Source organism: Bactrocera oleae, chromosome 6 (assembly GCF_042242935.1).
Source record: "Bactrocera oleae isolate idBacOlea1 chromosome 6, idBacOlea1, whole genome shotgun sequence".
Lineage (NCBI taxonomy): Eukaryota > Metazoa > Arthropoda > Insecta > Diptera > Tephritidae > Bactrocera > Bactrocera oleae.
The window spans coordinates 14133050-14150717 of NC_091540.1; the positions used below are offsets into that span (position 1 = coordinate 14133050).

The 17668-nt window shown below is 38.6% G+C and overlaps 1 protein-coding gene across 1 annotated transcript in view; it reads right to left on the minus strand.

Moving 5' to 3' along the window:
• The window catches only part of loaf (lost and found), a 179704-nt gene that overhangs the window by 36798 nt on the left and 125238 nt on the right, over positions 1–17668 (minus strand). Inside the window, exon 4 of the mRNA XM_036360619.2 lies at positions 13397–13620. Coding sequence (XP_036216512.2) covers positions 13397–13620 — 224 coding nt within the window. The remainder of the gene's footprint in view (positions 1–13396; positions 13621–17668) is intronic.

Here is a 17668-nt window from a genome sequence, read left to right on the forward strand (position 1 = left end):
AGCATCTCGGGTGTAAAATTTTCTCTGGCGCATTTTTTTTTAAAGATTTATCGCACTTTTAGATGTTTTTAACAAAACCGTTATATGGGGAGAGTGTGGGGTTATAATCCGATTTCATCCATTTTCACACTGTTAGTACGAATTCATATTGGATTTTTTCTGAGTGAATTTGTACTAAATTCCAGCTTTATATCTTAATTTAGTGCTTAGTTATGGTATTCGAAAGGTTTTCGATTAATTTTCTGATTCTTTTCTACACAAGTTACAGCTTGCACGGACAGACATTCCATTTCAACTCGTCTCCATTCTGAACATTTCTACATGGTATATAAAACCCTATATCTAACTCGATTATTTTCCGGTGATACAGGCAACCGTTAGGCGAACAAAATTATTATACTTTGTAGCAACATGTTGCAAAAGTATAAATATCGATAATAGATAAAAGTTCATAATAAAAAAAAAAATTATCGCAAAATTTGAAAAAAAAATGTTTCAATGACTTTTATGTTGTTTCTTACACTTGAAGCAGTTACTGAAGAGAAAGCATAGCAAAAATCACAAAAAAAACTGTATTTGCGCTCCCCTATCAACCGAAGCACTAACCGCAATTTTCATATGTTACGTATACGCACTGCCATACACATGTATTTGCGCGTAAGTGCTAAATGGCGCATTTAATATTGTTTGCCATGACACAGAGACATATATAGTTTTATAACACATTTATATATTTGAATATACAGTTATATAATGAAATATAGTACATATGTGGTATATGTACATAGTTATATGAACATGCATAGAAATATATTTAATATGCCGTTGCATATTCAAACAGCTGCATTTTCCCAACATAAACGCTGCATAAACGATTCGACAACAGCAAAAACAACAACAACGAGCGCGTTGAGTGATTTGTATTCAAATTACTTGAAGATGCAGCTTCATATCCCAAGCTATGCACGCCGCATGAGAGCGTCCACCGACTAAAAGTGCGAATAACAACGAAGCAAATTACGAGATTTAGCTGAAACAACAACAAACAACGCTCAAAGTGCCCGACGCATAAATATACATATTTAAAAGCGCAGTTTGATGTGTGTGTTGCATGGTGGTGGTAAGCTTTGTGGCAGCTTAGAGGAGCTAATAAAAACTTCCATCGTTTATTTGCATCAACTTGATGGCGGTGGTGACGATGGCAGCAATGAACACGCTCGCTAGAGCGCGTCAGCAACAAAATGCAAAAACTTGCCACTCAAATGGCTGCGTGTACGCACGTATGTGTGTCGGGGTGTGTGTGAGACGACAAAAAAATTCTGATATTAAATTTTGCTTGCTTCCTTTACATACTTCATTAATCTTCCACGCTGACAATGACAATAAAAACAACAGAAAATTGCTGGCCGCTGACTTCGCTGTAGCTACTGAATTATATAAATAGCATTATGCGCTGGCCTTGCCACATGCCACGCAGAGCGAGCGAGTGTGACACGCAAAATTAACATAGCGCCTTCAAGTTCGGCAGCTGCCACGGAAATATGCCTGTAAAGTAGTAAATTTCCGGTAGCCTTCGGAGGGTTGCAAGTACGTGCGCTTCTGTGTGTTGTGCGAGTGTAGGCTATGCCACTGCTTCTTCTTCGCTCTTCTTTTGTTGTACTACACTGCTTTTATGCTAAAATATTAGGATTTGCAGCACAGAATAAAGCATCAACACTGTAGCTTTAATAGTTTAATACTTTGCGGGGTTGGCCATGTGAGGGTGGTTCTTTCTAAAATCTAAAATCTAATTGTTTATTTTTTGTATTCCACTCTGGACTTGGCTTAGAAATGCTGAAATATATTGTAGCATGTATAAATTATAGTGTCGGTCGATAAAAAGCCTCTTATAGTTTTTATTTGCAGGGTTAAGCACATTAGGGTGCTTGTTAAAAATTAGTTGATTTATTTTTCGTTTTTAATCTTGCAAACGGTAGGAAAACGGTGAAAAATTATATAATTAAAAATTGATAGCGTATTTTGAGCAGTTAATTATATTAGGGTGGTTCTTAAAAAATACATAATTGAGTATTGTTTCAATTCTACTCTGCATTTGGCTTAGAAATGCTTAAATAAATTATATAAAAATTGTGGTGTCGATAAGAAGCCTTTTATAGTTCCTATTTGCAGGGTCAAGCACATTAGGGTGGTTGCTAAAAAATTTATTTTTCGTTTTCAACTTTGCAATCGGCAATAGAACGGTAAAAAATAATAAAATTGAAAATTGGTGTATACTTTGAGAGGTTGGGTACAATAGGGTTTTTCTTAAAAAATTTAATTGAGTACCTTTTCAATTTTGTTTGCATTCAGCATAGAAATACCTAAATATATCATATATAAATGTTGCTTACGATAAGAGGTCTGCATAGTTGCATACTTTGCGGGGCTATGTACATTAGGGTTATTCTTATGAAATTTAATTAATATTTTTTCAGTTTCAGTGATACTAATATAGCAATATAACAGTAAAATATATTATGTACAAGTTAAGGTATGCAAAGAGACCCTTCAGTTCTATTGTTATTCAGTCAAATGCAGATAAACCTTCTACATTGAAACCAAACTCTTTTGGGATGCCTTCGACCACTAAGTTAGTGCTTTTTTTTAATTCACGCGAAAATATTTTTCACTTTTAGAGTGCTCAAAGCACTCATTAGAGGTTGCAGTTGTGCAAAATTTGATTAAAAAAAATATTTCCCACTTATCAGTAGCACCCTAATATTCCTTATAAAAATATATATTGAAATTCATACCTTCTTAAAGGAAACATTAATTTGTATAAATATTTTTGCGTTTCGATAAATATCTTCCTCTGCAGAATCACTCAATCTCTCATCTCCTTTAACACCGTTACTTCACTCTCGTACCCTTCGCCACGCATTATACACCAACTTGGTAAATATTTCTACAAGCAGATTTCCTAAAATTAATATGCTAATACAATCACACTTAGCAGGTGCATATATGCGTCGAAGTAGTTGTTGTTGTTGCCGTTGCATAGCATACGACTACATTCTTTGACTTGGTGTACGCGCTACTTCTGTGTGTGAAATTCCAGAAGTTGCCGCAAGCAGCCAGACTATAATTATCTGCTAACAAAGTGAGTTGACGGAGGGTTTGTTGCATGAATAACGTGAGTTTGTTGTATGCAACGGAATACCTGCGTGATAATATTCAATCAGTGTATGCATTATTTTATTGGCTAACGGTGGGTTGTGCACCTTAGCATAGTTGGTGTATGGCATGCTTAAACGGGGGAATTTCGGGTTGAAAAACGGGGATAAAAGCTAAGCGAGGAAGAAAAGGTTGACTGAGAGCGTGCGGAAGGAGTATCAGATGCGCTTGGGTATATATATTTTCCGTTTTACTTACAGCTTATGCTTTTCATGAATGGAATTAAGGTACAATTATTTTAATCTTGATTTATGTTAGTTATGGATAGAGAGTTTCTATTTATGAGGGGTTTTAATTATATTAAGATTCTTTTTTTTGGCAGTTGACAACACTTTTCGAATATATATTTAATTTTTGCTTCTCGCATATTTTATTTAATATATTATTAAACTTCGTGTATTTGACATTTGTATGTTTTCTAACATTTTAATTCTTCTTTTTTTTATTTTTGGCAACTCTACTCTAAATTTTGCAAAAATATTTTTCATATTCTGAATAATTCCCGAAAGTTTTTTTTTTTAATTTTATGCATAGAGTATTTTATAATATTTTTCATAGTTTTTTTGAATGACAACACTATTTTGTTATATGTTTATATTAAAGCCTCGCTCAAAGGTATTTGGTGTATAGAATATATGTTATAGTATTTTTCGTTGTAAATTTTTAAAAAGTGGCAACTCTATTTTGTCATATATTCATATTAAAGCCTCGCTTAAAACCTTTCGGAACTTTCTAAAAAGCTTATCTTTGGCAGTTTGCAAAATTTTATTATTCAATATTTTGGAAGTAAGATGGCAACTCCGTTTCACCATAATATTCCACGTACTTTCTTAAACGCCTAATATTGTCGTACAAACCTAGATAAATCTCAGGAACTCGACGAACAGCTAAATATTTTTGGAATCCACACTGGTAGAATCTATTTAGTATTAATGGACGATAACAAAGTATGTACAAGGTGCAATTCAAAAGTTTCAGGACTTTTATTAAAAAACGAATATTATTTGTTTTTTTTTGAAAAATTTATTGGTCGCCTTCAAAATAGTCTCCTTCCGCCTGAATACAACGTTTTGCACGTTCAAGAAGGTTATCGAATGACTTTTTAAGGTCATTTGTAGGTATAGCGTTGAGGAAGGCGGTGCGTCAGCATAGCGGTTTTCTTTCATGGCCAAATGTAGTTTTCCGAACAAATAAAAATCGCAGGGTGCCATATCAGGCGAATAGGGTGAATGGTTGATGATATGAATGCGATTTTTGGTCAAAAAATTTGTCCGATTCTGAGGTCTTTTTCGTGTTGTTTCAAAGGGTGTGGGACAAATCGAGCACAAACCTTTCTGATTCCCAAATTTTCTGTCAAAATACGATAAATCGACACTGCGGATATTGATAATTCCGATTCCATATATTTAAGCGATGATTTCGGCTCTTTTTTAATGAATTCACGCACAATTTCCGTGCTTTTTTCGTTCACAACATCTTTTGGCCGGCCCGAACGTTTAATACGAAAACGTTTTAACCACTCGTGAATACGGCTACGGGATAGACAATCATCGCCATAAACTTGTTTCATCATTTGATGAGTTTTGGTAAAAGTTTTACCAAGTTTAAAACAAAACTTAATGTTGGCTCTTTGTTCGATGCTCATTTTCCGATCGACACTACAAATGTAATGTCACATGTAGCGCGATATCTCAGCTGTTATACAAGTCAGCTGTTATATACATTTTATACGACAACACTGAAGAATACACGATTGAAGGATAACAATTTCAGTCAGATGGCGTCACTAGAAGAAGCGTTGTTTAAAAAGTCCTGGAACTTTTGAATTGTACCTTGTATTATGTTCTGCTCAAAAATATACAAATTTTGACATCTTCTAACGTAAAGTGAGTGTTTTTCATCGATATGAACCGACAGATATTGAAAGAATCTTCGAATAATAGCTTTTAATTAGCGGGCTGCTGAAGGCTAGAATATATAGTTTGAAGGAAAATTTCCTTTAGTGTAACTGTTCTAGTAGACATAGTCAGCTATTCGGCTCGGTTCAAGCACGGTACCATTGATTCGCTATGTAAATACTCACACGTAATCGACATGAAAGTCAAGTATTTCTTGTCTATCCCAATTCCAATATGTGTAATTCCACCGAAAAGAGGAGCTTGTAAATGGAAACAGTAGGTCTATTGAAATACGATCTAGTAGTCACAGATATAGGTTAAAAGGGAAATTCTAAGCTAATATGCTTCTAAGCTCATACGTCTGACCCTATCTGTTTGGGTCAGTCACCTAAAATCTGAATATTTTCACAGATAAAACTACAACCTTCGATTGTTTGAGTGTTGCTTGGAGGAGTATTGGGGAACTACAAATCTGATAGCCTGTCTGTTGGTAGAGACTTGGGAGCATCCATTTTCTGCCTCAGAGTTGATATTTGTTTTCGGGGGGTGTGGGGGAGTGGATGAAATAACGATATAATTATTTTTTAATTGCCCGAATTTTTCCCATTACAAATTGTGGTGTTGCGAACTAAACGAAGTTTATGAAGAAGCTTTGGAGAGCTATGAAGCAGAGCTTTCATATCAAGATATTTTTAGTTGAGATTATCGTGGTTGCCTAAGACAGTTTTTACTTCTAGTGATCACAATTGAGAACCAGGCTCTCTGAAAATCTTTTTTCTCTCTTTATTCTCTCTCTCTCTCGATTTCTTTCTTGCACGGATTTCTGGTGAATCTTTTAGATCAAGTGATCATATTTTTATGTTCTTATATTTTTTCCTTTTCTCTTTCTCTCCCTCTCCCTCTGCTATTTATAGCTCGGTTTCTTTCATAGAGGTTGAGTGCGCGAATCATTTAGATGTTGTGGCACTCTAGATTATCGGAGGAACTCGAGCTGTTCGTCTGCTATGGATGATGGTTTGACTCTAACTACGATTTCTGCGAAATCATCCCAGCAGAAACTGCTTGGAGAACAGTGCATTGTATTCCTTGACCGGAAGAATGCAGATCTTACTATGTAGGTGTTCGACAGCAGCATCAAGAGGCATCCTGTTATAGTTCGGCGTGCAGTAAATCGATACGTCTGAAGCTCCTTCTTCTGCGTTTCACTACATCCAGACGACCATATCGGTGCAGCGTTGTAGATGACCGCCGGTCAATTGCTTTGTATTTTGGCAACAATCTTTCTTTCTCTTTTTCCCAGGAGCTGCTGGCTAGCGACTTGAGGTTTTTTTGTGGCTCTGTACTTTTGAATTTAACGCGGTCGTATATGGAGTGAAGGAGCACAGACTGTCAAATGTAACGCCTAAAATCTTAAGGCTTGTGACAGTCAGAATTTTAACGAGATCGACTGTGATATTAAGCCACAGTCTATATTTCATCGGCCATTTCATTTATATGGTCGCTATGGATTTAGTGGGGTATTATTCTAGTGGCTTGGAGAAAAGGATACAGTAACTATATAACAGTAAAAGCGATTATATGTTTGTTTATATGTAGGTCGGTGTCTACAAAAATCTCAAACATACATATCCAAACACTCACCCAGCGTTGCATTTACAAAAAAGGAGAACGGAGAATGATTACAGTCAGTATATTTGCGTGTTTGATTTGGCCAAAGTGTGAAAAGTGGCAGCCGTTAAGCGACCAGAATGTGCTTAAAACACAAAACTACAAGCCGTTTGTTCCAAACAAACAAACGCGTCGCATGAGTTGCATGCCGCAAAAGGGGGCGCGGGCTTGCAGAAAGTTTTAGTTTGATTAGGACATTAGAATATTTGAGTGAATAATTTAATCAAATTAATTACTTAGCGCGCGCGACTTTTATGAGCACAATTTGCGCAGTGCCGGTGCCCCGAGCCAGGTAGAAGAGAGAGAGGAGAGACCGCAGAGAGCGCAGGGGTAAATGTACTAAAATTTATTCTTTTGCTTTTGGCGTTGCCTGACGGCGTTGCGTGCCAAAAAGCTTATGTAAAAGTATGCGTGCATGTTGTTGTTGTTGTTACTACCGTTTTCTGTTTTGGTTACCTCAACTGCTCTGCTGCGCTGCAGCCTGTTGCTGCAGCGCGTTGCCTCACATGCGCCGGCTGGTGGCAAATATTAAGTCTATAATGAGCGTGTGGCAAGGCAAGTATGCGGAAATTTGGTGCTGACAACTTTTGTTATTATTGTTGACATTCCTACGCCACTATACACCACTTGCATATGTGTATGTGTGTGCGTATGTGTTTGCTTAATCTGCTTCAACTATTTAGCAGCGATTTCTGCAGGCGCCCCAAAACTACGAACACACGCCGCTTAGCCTGCATGCTGGCGCTAGAACACACACAGATTCACACACACTTATGATCATACAGAAGTATGCGTGTGTGTTTGTGCGTGCATGTGGCATTGCATGGCGTATGAGTGACATTTTATTTAGTGCTTGTGTAAATAAATGCGGTCGTCTAGCAAATTTGTGGCGCGTTGAATTTTCATGGCAGTTTGTTTTGCGCCGAACTGATGGATGGCGTTAGTTGTTTTGGCATATTTCAAGCTTTATCCGGTGGTATAAATTTTCGGTTTTAATTTTGTAATTTTTTCTATATTTTTATTAGAATGTGTAATTTTTTATTGCTTGCATTTCTCTTACCATCACGAAATATTTGGCTTATTCAACGAACGGCTGTTTTAGCACTTAAAACTAATCGTGCTAGATTTAGAATTACATTCATATATATGTGTGTATATCAAAACAAGAAAAAACGTTAACTTCGGTAACAAAATAACAAAATATTCCTTACACAATGATTCAAGTCGAATTTCTTGAAGATATCTCTTTAAAAGTTTTCCATACAAACACTTGATGCCGGTCGTTCAGTTGGTATGGGAGCTATATGCTATATTTACTCAATCTGAACATTTTCTTCGGAGATTACACGATTCCCTAGCACAACAACCCATGTAAAATTTCATGTAGATACCTTGTCACATAAAAAAATTTTGGTTAGAAAGACTTGAAAAATCGATCAGTTTTTATAGCAGCTTTATGATATAGTGGTTCAATATGGTGAGTTCCGACAAATGAGCATTTTCTTGAAGATAAAAGAAGGTGCGCATAAGTTTAGATCGTTAGCTCAAAAACTGCGGAAGTAGTATGGCAACCAGAATTGGTCGAAATTAGTTCATGCCAAATCTTAGCCTACGTAGACCGTCCTCCATCCATCTCCGCCCTTTCGGCTGTTTCGATACCGCATTCATCAGTCAATGGAAAAGATATCTTATTAAATTAAGTCAAAATGTTTTTTTAAACGATGTTTAGTGTCATAAACTGATGAGATCAAAGCTTCGGTTTAATAAAAAGTTTTCATATACTCCGTATAGTGATTGCTGCACCTTGGAAATGTTTTCCGTATTTTTATATGATCTAATTATAAAAGTGAGTGGATTCCGTCCACGCTTTCGTCCAGCTAATAGTACGTGCCAAGAAGAATAACTGACACATAGGGGAATGTCGCGCTGCAATTGAAAGAATGTATGCTGCTGACGAGGGGAATTATAAATGTAATGAATATTCTTTCAAAAAGCGCGGCGGTTCATCGAAGGTTGTAGGGCTAGCGCAAATTCCTAGCCCAACGGAAAAAAGAGACTTGGTGACTGAGGTCCAGAGTATATATAATAAACTGAACGAAAATATCTGTGATCTAGGCAAATAGCCACCATTTATGAGAACAAGTCTCTAAAACGATATGATTACCCAATAATAACGAACTTTGAGTAGCAATAGTGTTGTTGTTGGATTACCCATCTGCTCTACATATTAGATAAGAAAAGGAGTTGGAAATGTCGCTATTTAAATTTAAAATATAATTCATCTAATCCGTAAGAAAGGTGATCCAATTTTGATGGATTTTAATTTTTTTTTAAAGCTATGAATGATGAAAACATAGTTTTGAACTTGTGGAACAGAGAGCTCTTGAGAATGCGGCAAATCTCTGAAAATATTCAAAACAAACCGGTAAAAGTATTCGGCTGTATATTTGAGTGCTTTAAAGCTACTTTCGGGATGGAAATAGCGGTCGCCTCTCAGCCAAATATTGCTTAAGATGAAGTAATGAGTTCTATGAATACTTGAGGAGCTCTAAATAGTATTAGAAAATAAAATACAATACTATACGGGTTAGGATATGTCATTCGAATGTTTTCAGAGACTACAGCTTAGAAAGTATGCGTTAACACTTGGTGATAGGAGGGCCTGGAAAATGTCTTCCGTTCGTTGGCTTCGCTTGCTATTCAGAATAAACTTCTAGAAACGACTAGGTCATTATAGACTAGATAAAAATTGGCAGTTGTAGAAGCAATCAGAATAAAGAAGGTAACACACTGTAAATCCAGAGTTTATCTTCAAATCCTGCATGTTCATGGATTTTTCTCTGCTCATGGATTTGTGGTTTTAAGATACATTACATAAAACCTGAACGCCATCAGAATGATAAATTTGTATAAAAAGGGTTTACTGTAGTCAGTTTAAGGCAAAAATAATCATGATTGTAGATAATGAAGGGAAAAATAGGAGCTGACTCTGTACTCAGTAGAAACAAGAAACCAATATTGTGTCTTTGAATTGGCCAACACAGTCACCAGACGCCAATCCAATAGGAAATGTTTGGGTTTTAATGAAAGCCAAAATATCAGAAAAACATACCTGTAAGTCGCTTCGCGTGGAATATGCGGAAAATTTAGTTGCAAGTTTCCATAAAAGATGTCCACGGAGTAATATATACCGGTGATTCCGTGCGGGAGTCTTATGTTGGGAGTAGGTTAAGTTTAGTAGATTAAAGTGCCGCACTCCGATATTCGATGCCCGCTCTACTATAAAAAAAAATCTACCTACACACCCCTTTACCTACCATATGTTCCCTTAAACCTTCTACTCTTCAAACACGTCTGACCTGTCCGCTGTCACTGCTTGTTCGTTTGGTTCATTGTACTCTTAGTCTTGTGCCTCCTGCGCTGCGGTTTTATTATTGACTTGGCCAAATTCTTCAAAAAAGTTGACTTTCAAAACTCTCGGCACAGACATTTGCGTTGACCTTTTAGCGCAACTCAACAAAAATAGCACACACACAAGACTACTTGCCACACATATGCATTTATGTATGTATGTATATGCATTTATGTATTTATGTCTGTCTGTATTTATAACGGGTTATCTTCATTCACATGTAGATTAGCCGCTGTGTTCAAATGCTCTGTGGCATGGTCGCAGTTTGACGCGTTGCGAGTGCCGCGTACGTGTAAGTGGTTACGTGCCTCTGGACGTGCCACCACATATGATTTCAAAATCTCTACTACTATAAAGACAAGCGCTTTTGCCTTCTGACGCGTGCAATATTTTATGCTCCAGTTATTTGGCTTCACCGTATCCTTTATTTTTGTTTTGGTTTTGGTGAGTTATCACATTGCGAATGTGCTGATGCGCTTTTTGTGATAATAAATTGCACTGGGAGAAATTGAGAAGGAATATTCTACGATAAATACCTATAATTGTGTAAGGTTTAAGCCCAGCCGATCTATTTTATAGACTAAATCTGTATGTCTTATCTATCGCCACCGATTTGGTTGAGACTCGCTCTCATAAAAATAAGTGAAAACTCGCCTACAGGTATTTTATTCTATATGGTTGAGCTCCACTAAAGCCTATCAAATATTGATCAAAGCACTCAAAACACTTATTTGTTATAATCATGAGGCTTATTTGCCCTAATCTTCCAGTACTCAGCCATTTATTTCGCAGCATATACAACAGTTACTCGCAAAATGTGAATATATCCGAGCATGGGTGAGCCACTGATTATATATTTCTTAAAATTTATTCCTTGGTTAAGTTAGGTTTTCACGGTAATCCATACCTATGACCGTTACTGCATTGCGCATGCCTTTAGAACTAAACGTTTACGCAGAATGTTCCTCACATGATAATGTTGTTATTAATCCCAGGTGGTTTGGTGAGTCTTAATATGTTGCCAGTACACGTCTCTATTACATTCAAATCGATCCCGATATTTTCAGAACGGTCTTGTTTTGTTGACCAATATTTCGTTCAGACTTACGAAGCGAAAAAAGCGGTAGTAACTCTCCCTATGACTATCTAAAAAATATGTTCGAAAGATTTATGTTTTAATACAAAATGCTCTATTCCTAGATAACTTAGTCGGATTATAAATAGTATTCGAGAGATAGTTTAGAAGAAACTTTTTTGTCTTTTCTGGACGGCTGAGTTAGGCAACTAATACCTAAGCCTTCGAGAGAAGGTTTAGATCGTTTAGAACTACAGGTTATATATCAAAAAATGGAGTTCTATATGATTGATACTCAGGTAATGCGCTTAGCACAATTGTAGAACAAATAGTCTTTAGCGCGCTGACAGCTTGAAACCCTAACTTGATATATACTCTTTATCGTTCTTCGGGAGTAAATGAAAGCAGAAGCTTGCTAAACTCTTTGAGACTATTGTAGCAGTAGACAAAGATCGTCCAGAGGAATAAATATAACGGCACTCGTTCTCACAGTAATCCGTTTTATGAAATCAGAATGAACTCAGTTGTAATCCGGGCCAGGAATTGTCACTTCGGCACCACACCCAAGAATAATTAAAAAAAAATGTGTATGTCGATAGCCTTTTATGAATTCTGACGACTTTTTACTAATATATTTTTGCAAATATTACCATAACTATGACTGGGCTAAACACTTTTAGATAAGAGAGATGTATTTGAAATGTGGAAAAAGTTATGGATCTGCTAACGCTTACTTTAAAACAAGTACTGAGGCGGATCGAACTATAGTGATGAGAATCTGATGGATCTAGAAGTCCGTACGGCTCTCCTTTTATATTTACTACGCCTTGAGCTACAGATTTGGATATTTGCGAAATAAAGTGGAGATAATACTTCGTCGACTAAGTTTGATGACGTATAATCCGCTAGGTGGCGCTATGAACGTGGTTTTAGGAAAGGCTATATAGGTAAATTATGCAATTATAATTACATTGAACTTATTGTCTCAGTTGAAGAATTTTTATAATCCAAACAAATTTTCTTTCGCTAGATCGCGCTTTTCTTTTTATTTTATTTAGTTACTAAGGTAATGGTAGCCTTTTTTAAATTTTTTATACCCTAAACAAGATATATTCAGTTTGACACGAAGTTTGTAACACACAGAAGGAAACATATATAAGTGATCACTATGCAAGGCTGAGTTGATTTAGTTGAAACAGCACATTTTTTGGAACCACCGATATCGGACTACTTTAGCATGTAGCTGCCATACAAACTGACAGATCCAAATCAAATTCTAGAATGGAAAAGTTCTTTTATTTGAGGAGATATTTTTATGAAATTTTCAATGGATTATTGTCCAAGACACAGCTACCATCTCCGAACAAACGGTTCAGATCAGATCAGCATAGCGTGTAACTGCCATACAAACTGAACGTTCAAAATCAAGTAACTGTATGGAAAACTTTTTTATTTAAAAGTTAATATCATGAAATTTTGCATGAATTAGAACTCAAGGTAACATTACAATCTCCAAACAGATTGTTTGGATCGGACAAATTGACCGATCAGAATCAAGTTCTTGAATGTAAAACTTTTTAATGGATGTTTACTCAAGGTAAAGGTAAAATCTCCCTACATATGGTTCAGATCTGACTTTTATAGCATATAGCTGTCATACAAATTGAACGATCAAAATTAAGTCTCTTTAGGGAAAACTTTTGTATTTTAGAAACTACCTTCATGAAATTTGGCACAGATTAATACTCAAGGTTAAGGTACAATCCCCGCATAAATTGTTCAGAGCGTATTAATATAATATAAATATCTCATACAAATTGAATGATCAAAATGAATTCTTGTATGAAAACTTTTCTAATGGCGAGGGTGTTATAGCTTTGTTGCAACCGAAGTTAAAGTTTTACTCGTTTTTTCCGATTTTTTCTGTACACTAACTAAATCCTTTCAGGCTTAGTCTGCCTCAGCAGCTATTCATTTCACTTACACCAAGCAGCTGCAAGCACGTGCCCCCAATAGACAGATGTATATATGAGTGTATCTACAGGCATTTGTAGCGGCCCATATTCATGCTAATATTCACCTGAATAAAGATGTAAGAAGTTTACACATATTCACGACACTCGCACTTACCTTCGGTGTGGCAACAGCGTGCGCTCCATCATACACATACAAATGATCATTACAATCTAGTTGCAACATATCGAAGCGCAACATGAAACGTTGCAATATCGAATGCGTTTGGAATGTTATGATGCAATCTAGATTCCGTTCGTTCTGCGACCAAAGTACAGCACCGTCGATTTTGCGATAAAGTTGCTGCAGAAAGTGATTTTTGCACAGAGCTTGCATATAATCTGCAAAGAGATGAAATAAGAAATATATGTAAGTATTATATTATATATAAAGTAGTTGAACAAGATTTATATGCTATATAGGAGTGGGAAGAGTAGAGAAGAAAGCAGAAAGCTTAAAATGAGTTTTGTAGTACATAGCTTGTCGTTTGAGTAAAACGCGAGTAAGTGCCGTACGAGAATAGCGCCGTTGCACGCACGCACGAAACTAAAGTGAATGAGTGTTGCACAAACACTCACACACACACACACACACAAATAAGTGTTGGTCTAGATTCTATGAGGGATCTAGATTCTATGAGGGATCAGGCTGTTCCAGCTGAGCTCTAAGCTACCGGGGGGGTCGGCAGGTCGCGGATAGCCGGACGGCCTGTAGTAGCAGGTTAATTGCGAAATAAGTAACAACGAATAAGCAATCCCCGACGAAGAGCGGCAGGAGTGGAGGATGCGGTATAAAAGCCAGCTAAGCCGATGAAACTCCTGCGACAGAGGCGAGCCGATACCGCCTCTATAAAATAGGTGTCCCCCTCACCATGCATAGGCATGGTGAGTAATACAAAAATCCAGGCGCGACGGACTCACAATGAGCGGCTTCCTGGTCAGCGTCTGTTCACCATGCTAGGTGCGGCTGTTAACATCACGCAACGCGACGCGCTAGGATCAAGTCCTAAACCGCGACACAAATGGCAAATGCCTGCTTAAACGGACCCCAGAGTCTGAGCCCAGTAAGACCCTGGTGAGACCCTACTGGAAATATTTATTTGGAAATGGATGATTTGGCGCTGACAGACGTGGTATTCGGCAACCTCAGTAAGCGGAGTGACATCTTGCTGAAATGGCTTGTCGGTTAATGCTACGGATGCCTTCCGTCCCCACTAAAACCCTGGCAAGGCCTCAGGGTACGTTCAATGCTTGCCGCCATTGAGTTGGTGCTGCAATTTTCGGTTGAGCATGCTCCCAATTAACGCTGATCTGGCACTGAACATAGGCACCCATAAGGACCTACGTCAACCCTTGCGTGACCTCCCTGCAATGCAAAGATAATCACGGGATCAACACAGCGATTGCACATAGCGAGCGGAGATAGCGGCCCTGAGGGGGGACCCACAAATATGAACAACTTAATAGAACCAAAACGCATCAATACCACAACGGAACTACAAAACGGACCTGAAAACGGAAACGAACACACGGCTTTTAGGAGAAGCTCAACTATAATGAGGACGCCTCCACCACATACTAGCGGCGAAAACAGTATACCTGTAAGCGTCGAGCAGGATACATTGGTAAATACGACACCTTTAGTAAGAAGAGAGGATATTGGAGGAAATATATCAGCTTTCTACCAACTTGGCGAACAAATTGGAAACCTCGTAGCCATGCTTGAGGATGGGAAACGACGATCCATCCACCAAGCCATGAGAGACACCATCGGACGGATAACCGCATTATATGAAGTAGCTGCCTCCGAACGAGCCAAACCTAAAGAATGTGAACTGAGGGAAAACATGTCACAAACCTCGCCATGGTTCATGATTGCGATGCAGGCCAAGAGAAAACTCGAGAATGATAAGGAAACCTCGAACAGCAAGAGACGACCCAATGTTGTCAAAAAGCCAGTAGCACAAACGCCTAACAATCGAACAACCTGCGAAAGTAAAGATATCGCCCCGCCACAAGTTCAAGAGCCTGAGTGGGTACTGGTCAGTAACAAAAGTAAGACCAAAAAAAGTAAGGCTGAACCTAAGAATACCGAACCAAAGGCCCCAAAACGGAAGGCCAAGCGCTCTGAAGCTTTAGTGATTGCAAAGACAAGCGACTCATCTTATGCAGATATGTTAAAAAAAATGAAGTCGGACCCCAGATTACAAGACCTCGGCGACAGCTTGAGCAAAACAAGAAGAACAGCGAAGGGTGAACTGTTGCTTAAACTTAAAGCTAATCCGAAGGAGTCATCCAGTAAACTTAGAGAGCGCACTTTAGAGGTCCTAAAAGATATAGCAGTAGTCAGAGTCCTAGGGCACGCGGTTACACTAGAGATCAGAGACTTGGACGAGGCAACATCAGTCGAGGAAGTCTGCAAGGCAATAAATGAGAAATTGCCCGATGTTGACAAAATAGAAAGCAGTGCCATTAAATCCATGCGTCGCCTCAAAGACGAAACACAAGTAGCACTTATTAGTCTTCCTGTAACAGTCTCGAATAAACTCCTTAGCGCAAACAAAATAAGGATAGGCTGGGTCAATTGTAGAATCCGAGAAGTCGCCAGACCAGTCCGCTGCTTCAAATGTCTCGAGTTTGGACATACACTACGCAATTGTAAAAGCACTAGAGATCTTACAGGCTCGTGTTTCCGATGCGGAGAGAAAGGTCACACCGCAAAAGGTTGTATTAAAGACCCTTTGTGTGTGCTATGCCCACAAGGTGGAAATAAGCACCCGACTGGTTGTTACACCTGCCCAGCATACAAAAAGGCTGTTGGAAAACCTCAGGCAAATGATTAGGTGCCTCCAACTAAACCTGAATCACTGCTCAGCAGCTCAAGCACTACTGACAAAAACTGCATCAGATCTCAACACAGACGTACTACTACTCAGCGAACAGTACAAAACCCCAGGTAGTGACAGTAATTGGACCGAAGATAAAAGCTCAAAATCCGCGATATGGGTTTTTAGCAATATACCGTTTGAAGAAGCACCCAAAAGTCAAGATAATGGCTTTGTATATGCAAGGATAAAAGGCATACATTTTTATAGCTGCTACGCTGCTCCCAGCCTATCACTTACGCAATTTCAGGACATGCTCTTCAAGCTCACAACGCACGCGAGGGGTAAGGTACCGCTAGTGGTAGCCGGCGATTTTAATGCGTGGGCGGTCGAATGGGGAAGTAGCTTTACAAATGCGAGGGGTACAGCCCTACTATCATCATTCGCAAATCTCGACTTAGTACTCCTTAACAATGGACGCAAACCAACTTTTATTAAAGGCAGGGCGTCGTCTTACATTGACCTTACCTTTGTAAGTTCATCCATAGTTTCACAGATATCATGGCAAGTCTCCGAAGTATATACTCATAGTGACCACCAAGCCATAACGTTCGATATAAATCCGCGACATAGGCAAAGCCCCAGTAGTACGATGCCCAAAAATATGACAAAACGTTGGAAGATAAAAGCTTGCGATCTGGAAATGCTTGAATATGCCACTGGCCAAATCAATGAAGACACACGAGGTGATGCGCAGAGCCAAACGCAGAACATAACGAAATCCCTTACAATGGTCTGCAATGCCGCAATGCCACGAAAGAAAAACAGGGTAAACAAAGCACCCTCGTACTGGTGGTCCGAAGAAATCGCTAATCTGAGAACGGAATGCTTCAGGTTTAGACGTAGGCAACAACGGGCGAGAGGAAGACATGACTTTGGAGAACTCCTTATCAACTTCCGAAAAAAGCGGAAAGAACTACATAAAGCAATAGTGAAGAATAAGAAAAACGCTTTCAATCTGCTCCTGTCACAAGTAGAAAATGACCCCTGGGGAAAAGCTTACCAGATAGTGATGAGGAAACTGGGAAGATCAAGAAGACCCCCTATATCGCCCATCATCCTGCGCGAGATAGTTAGTGCCCTGTTTCCAAGATGTGAACCCATGCGAGTGCCAGTTTTTCGTATAAACACGGATGAAATCCCGGAAGTGTCCCATGAGGAATTGAAACATGCTGTGACAAGAATAAAGGTAGGAAAAGCACCTGGCCTGGACGGAATACCCAATTTCGTTATCAAGTACGTCTCAAAAAGAAAACCCGAACTGTTTCGTCAAGCGTATACAAGTTGTTTGAGGGAAGGGATTTTTCCCCAAGACTGGAAGCGGCAACGGCTAGTTCTTCTCCCAAAGGGTGACAAACCTCCGGGAGAACCCTCATCATATCGCCCTCTCTGCATGCTCAATACGGCAGGAAAGGTTCTGGAAACCATAATACGTAAACGGCTTGAAAAATACACCGAAGGAGACTGTGGATTGAACCCAATGCAGTTTGGCTTCCGGAAAGGAC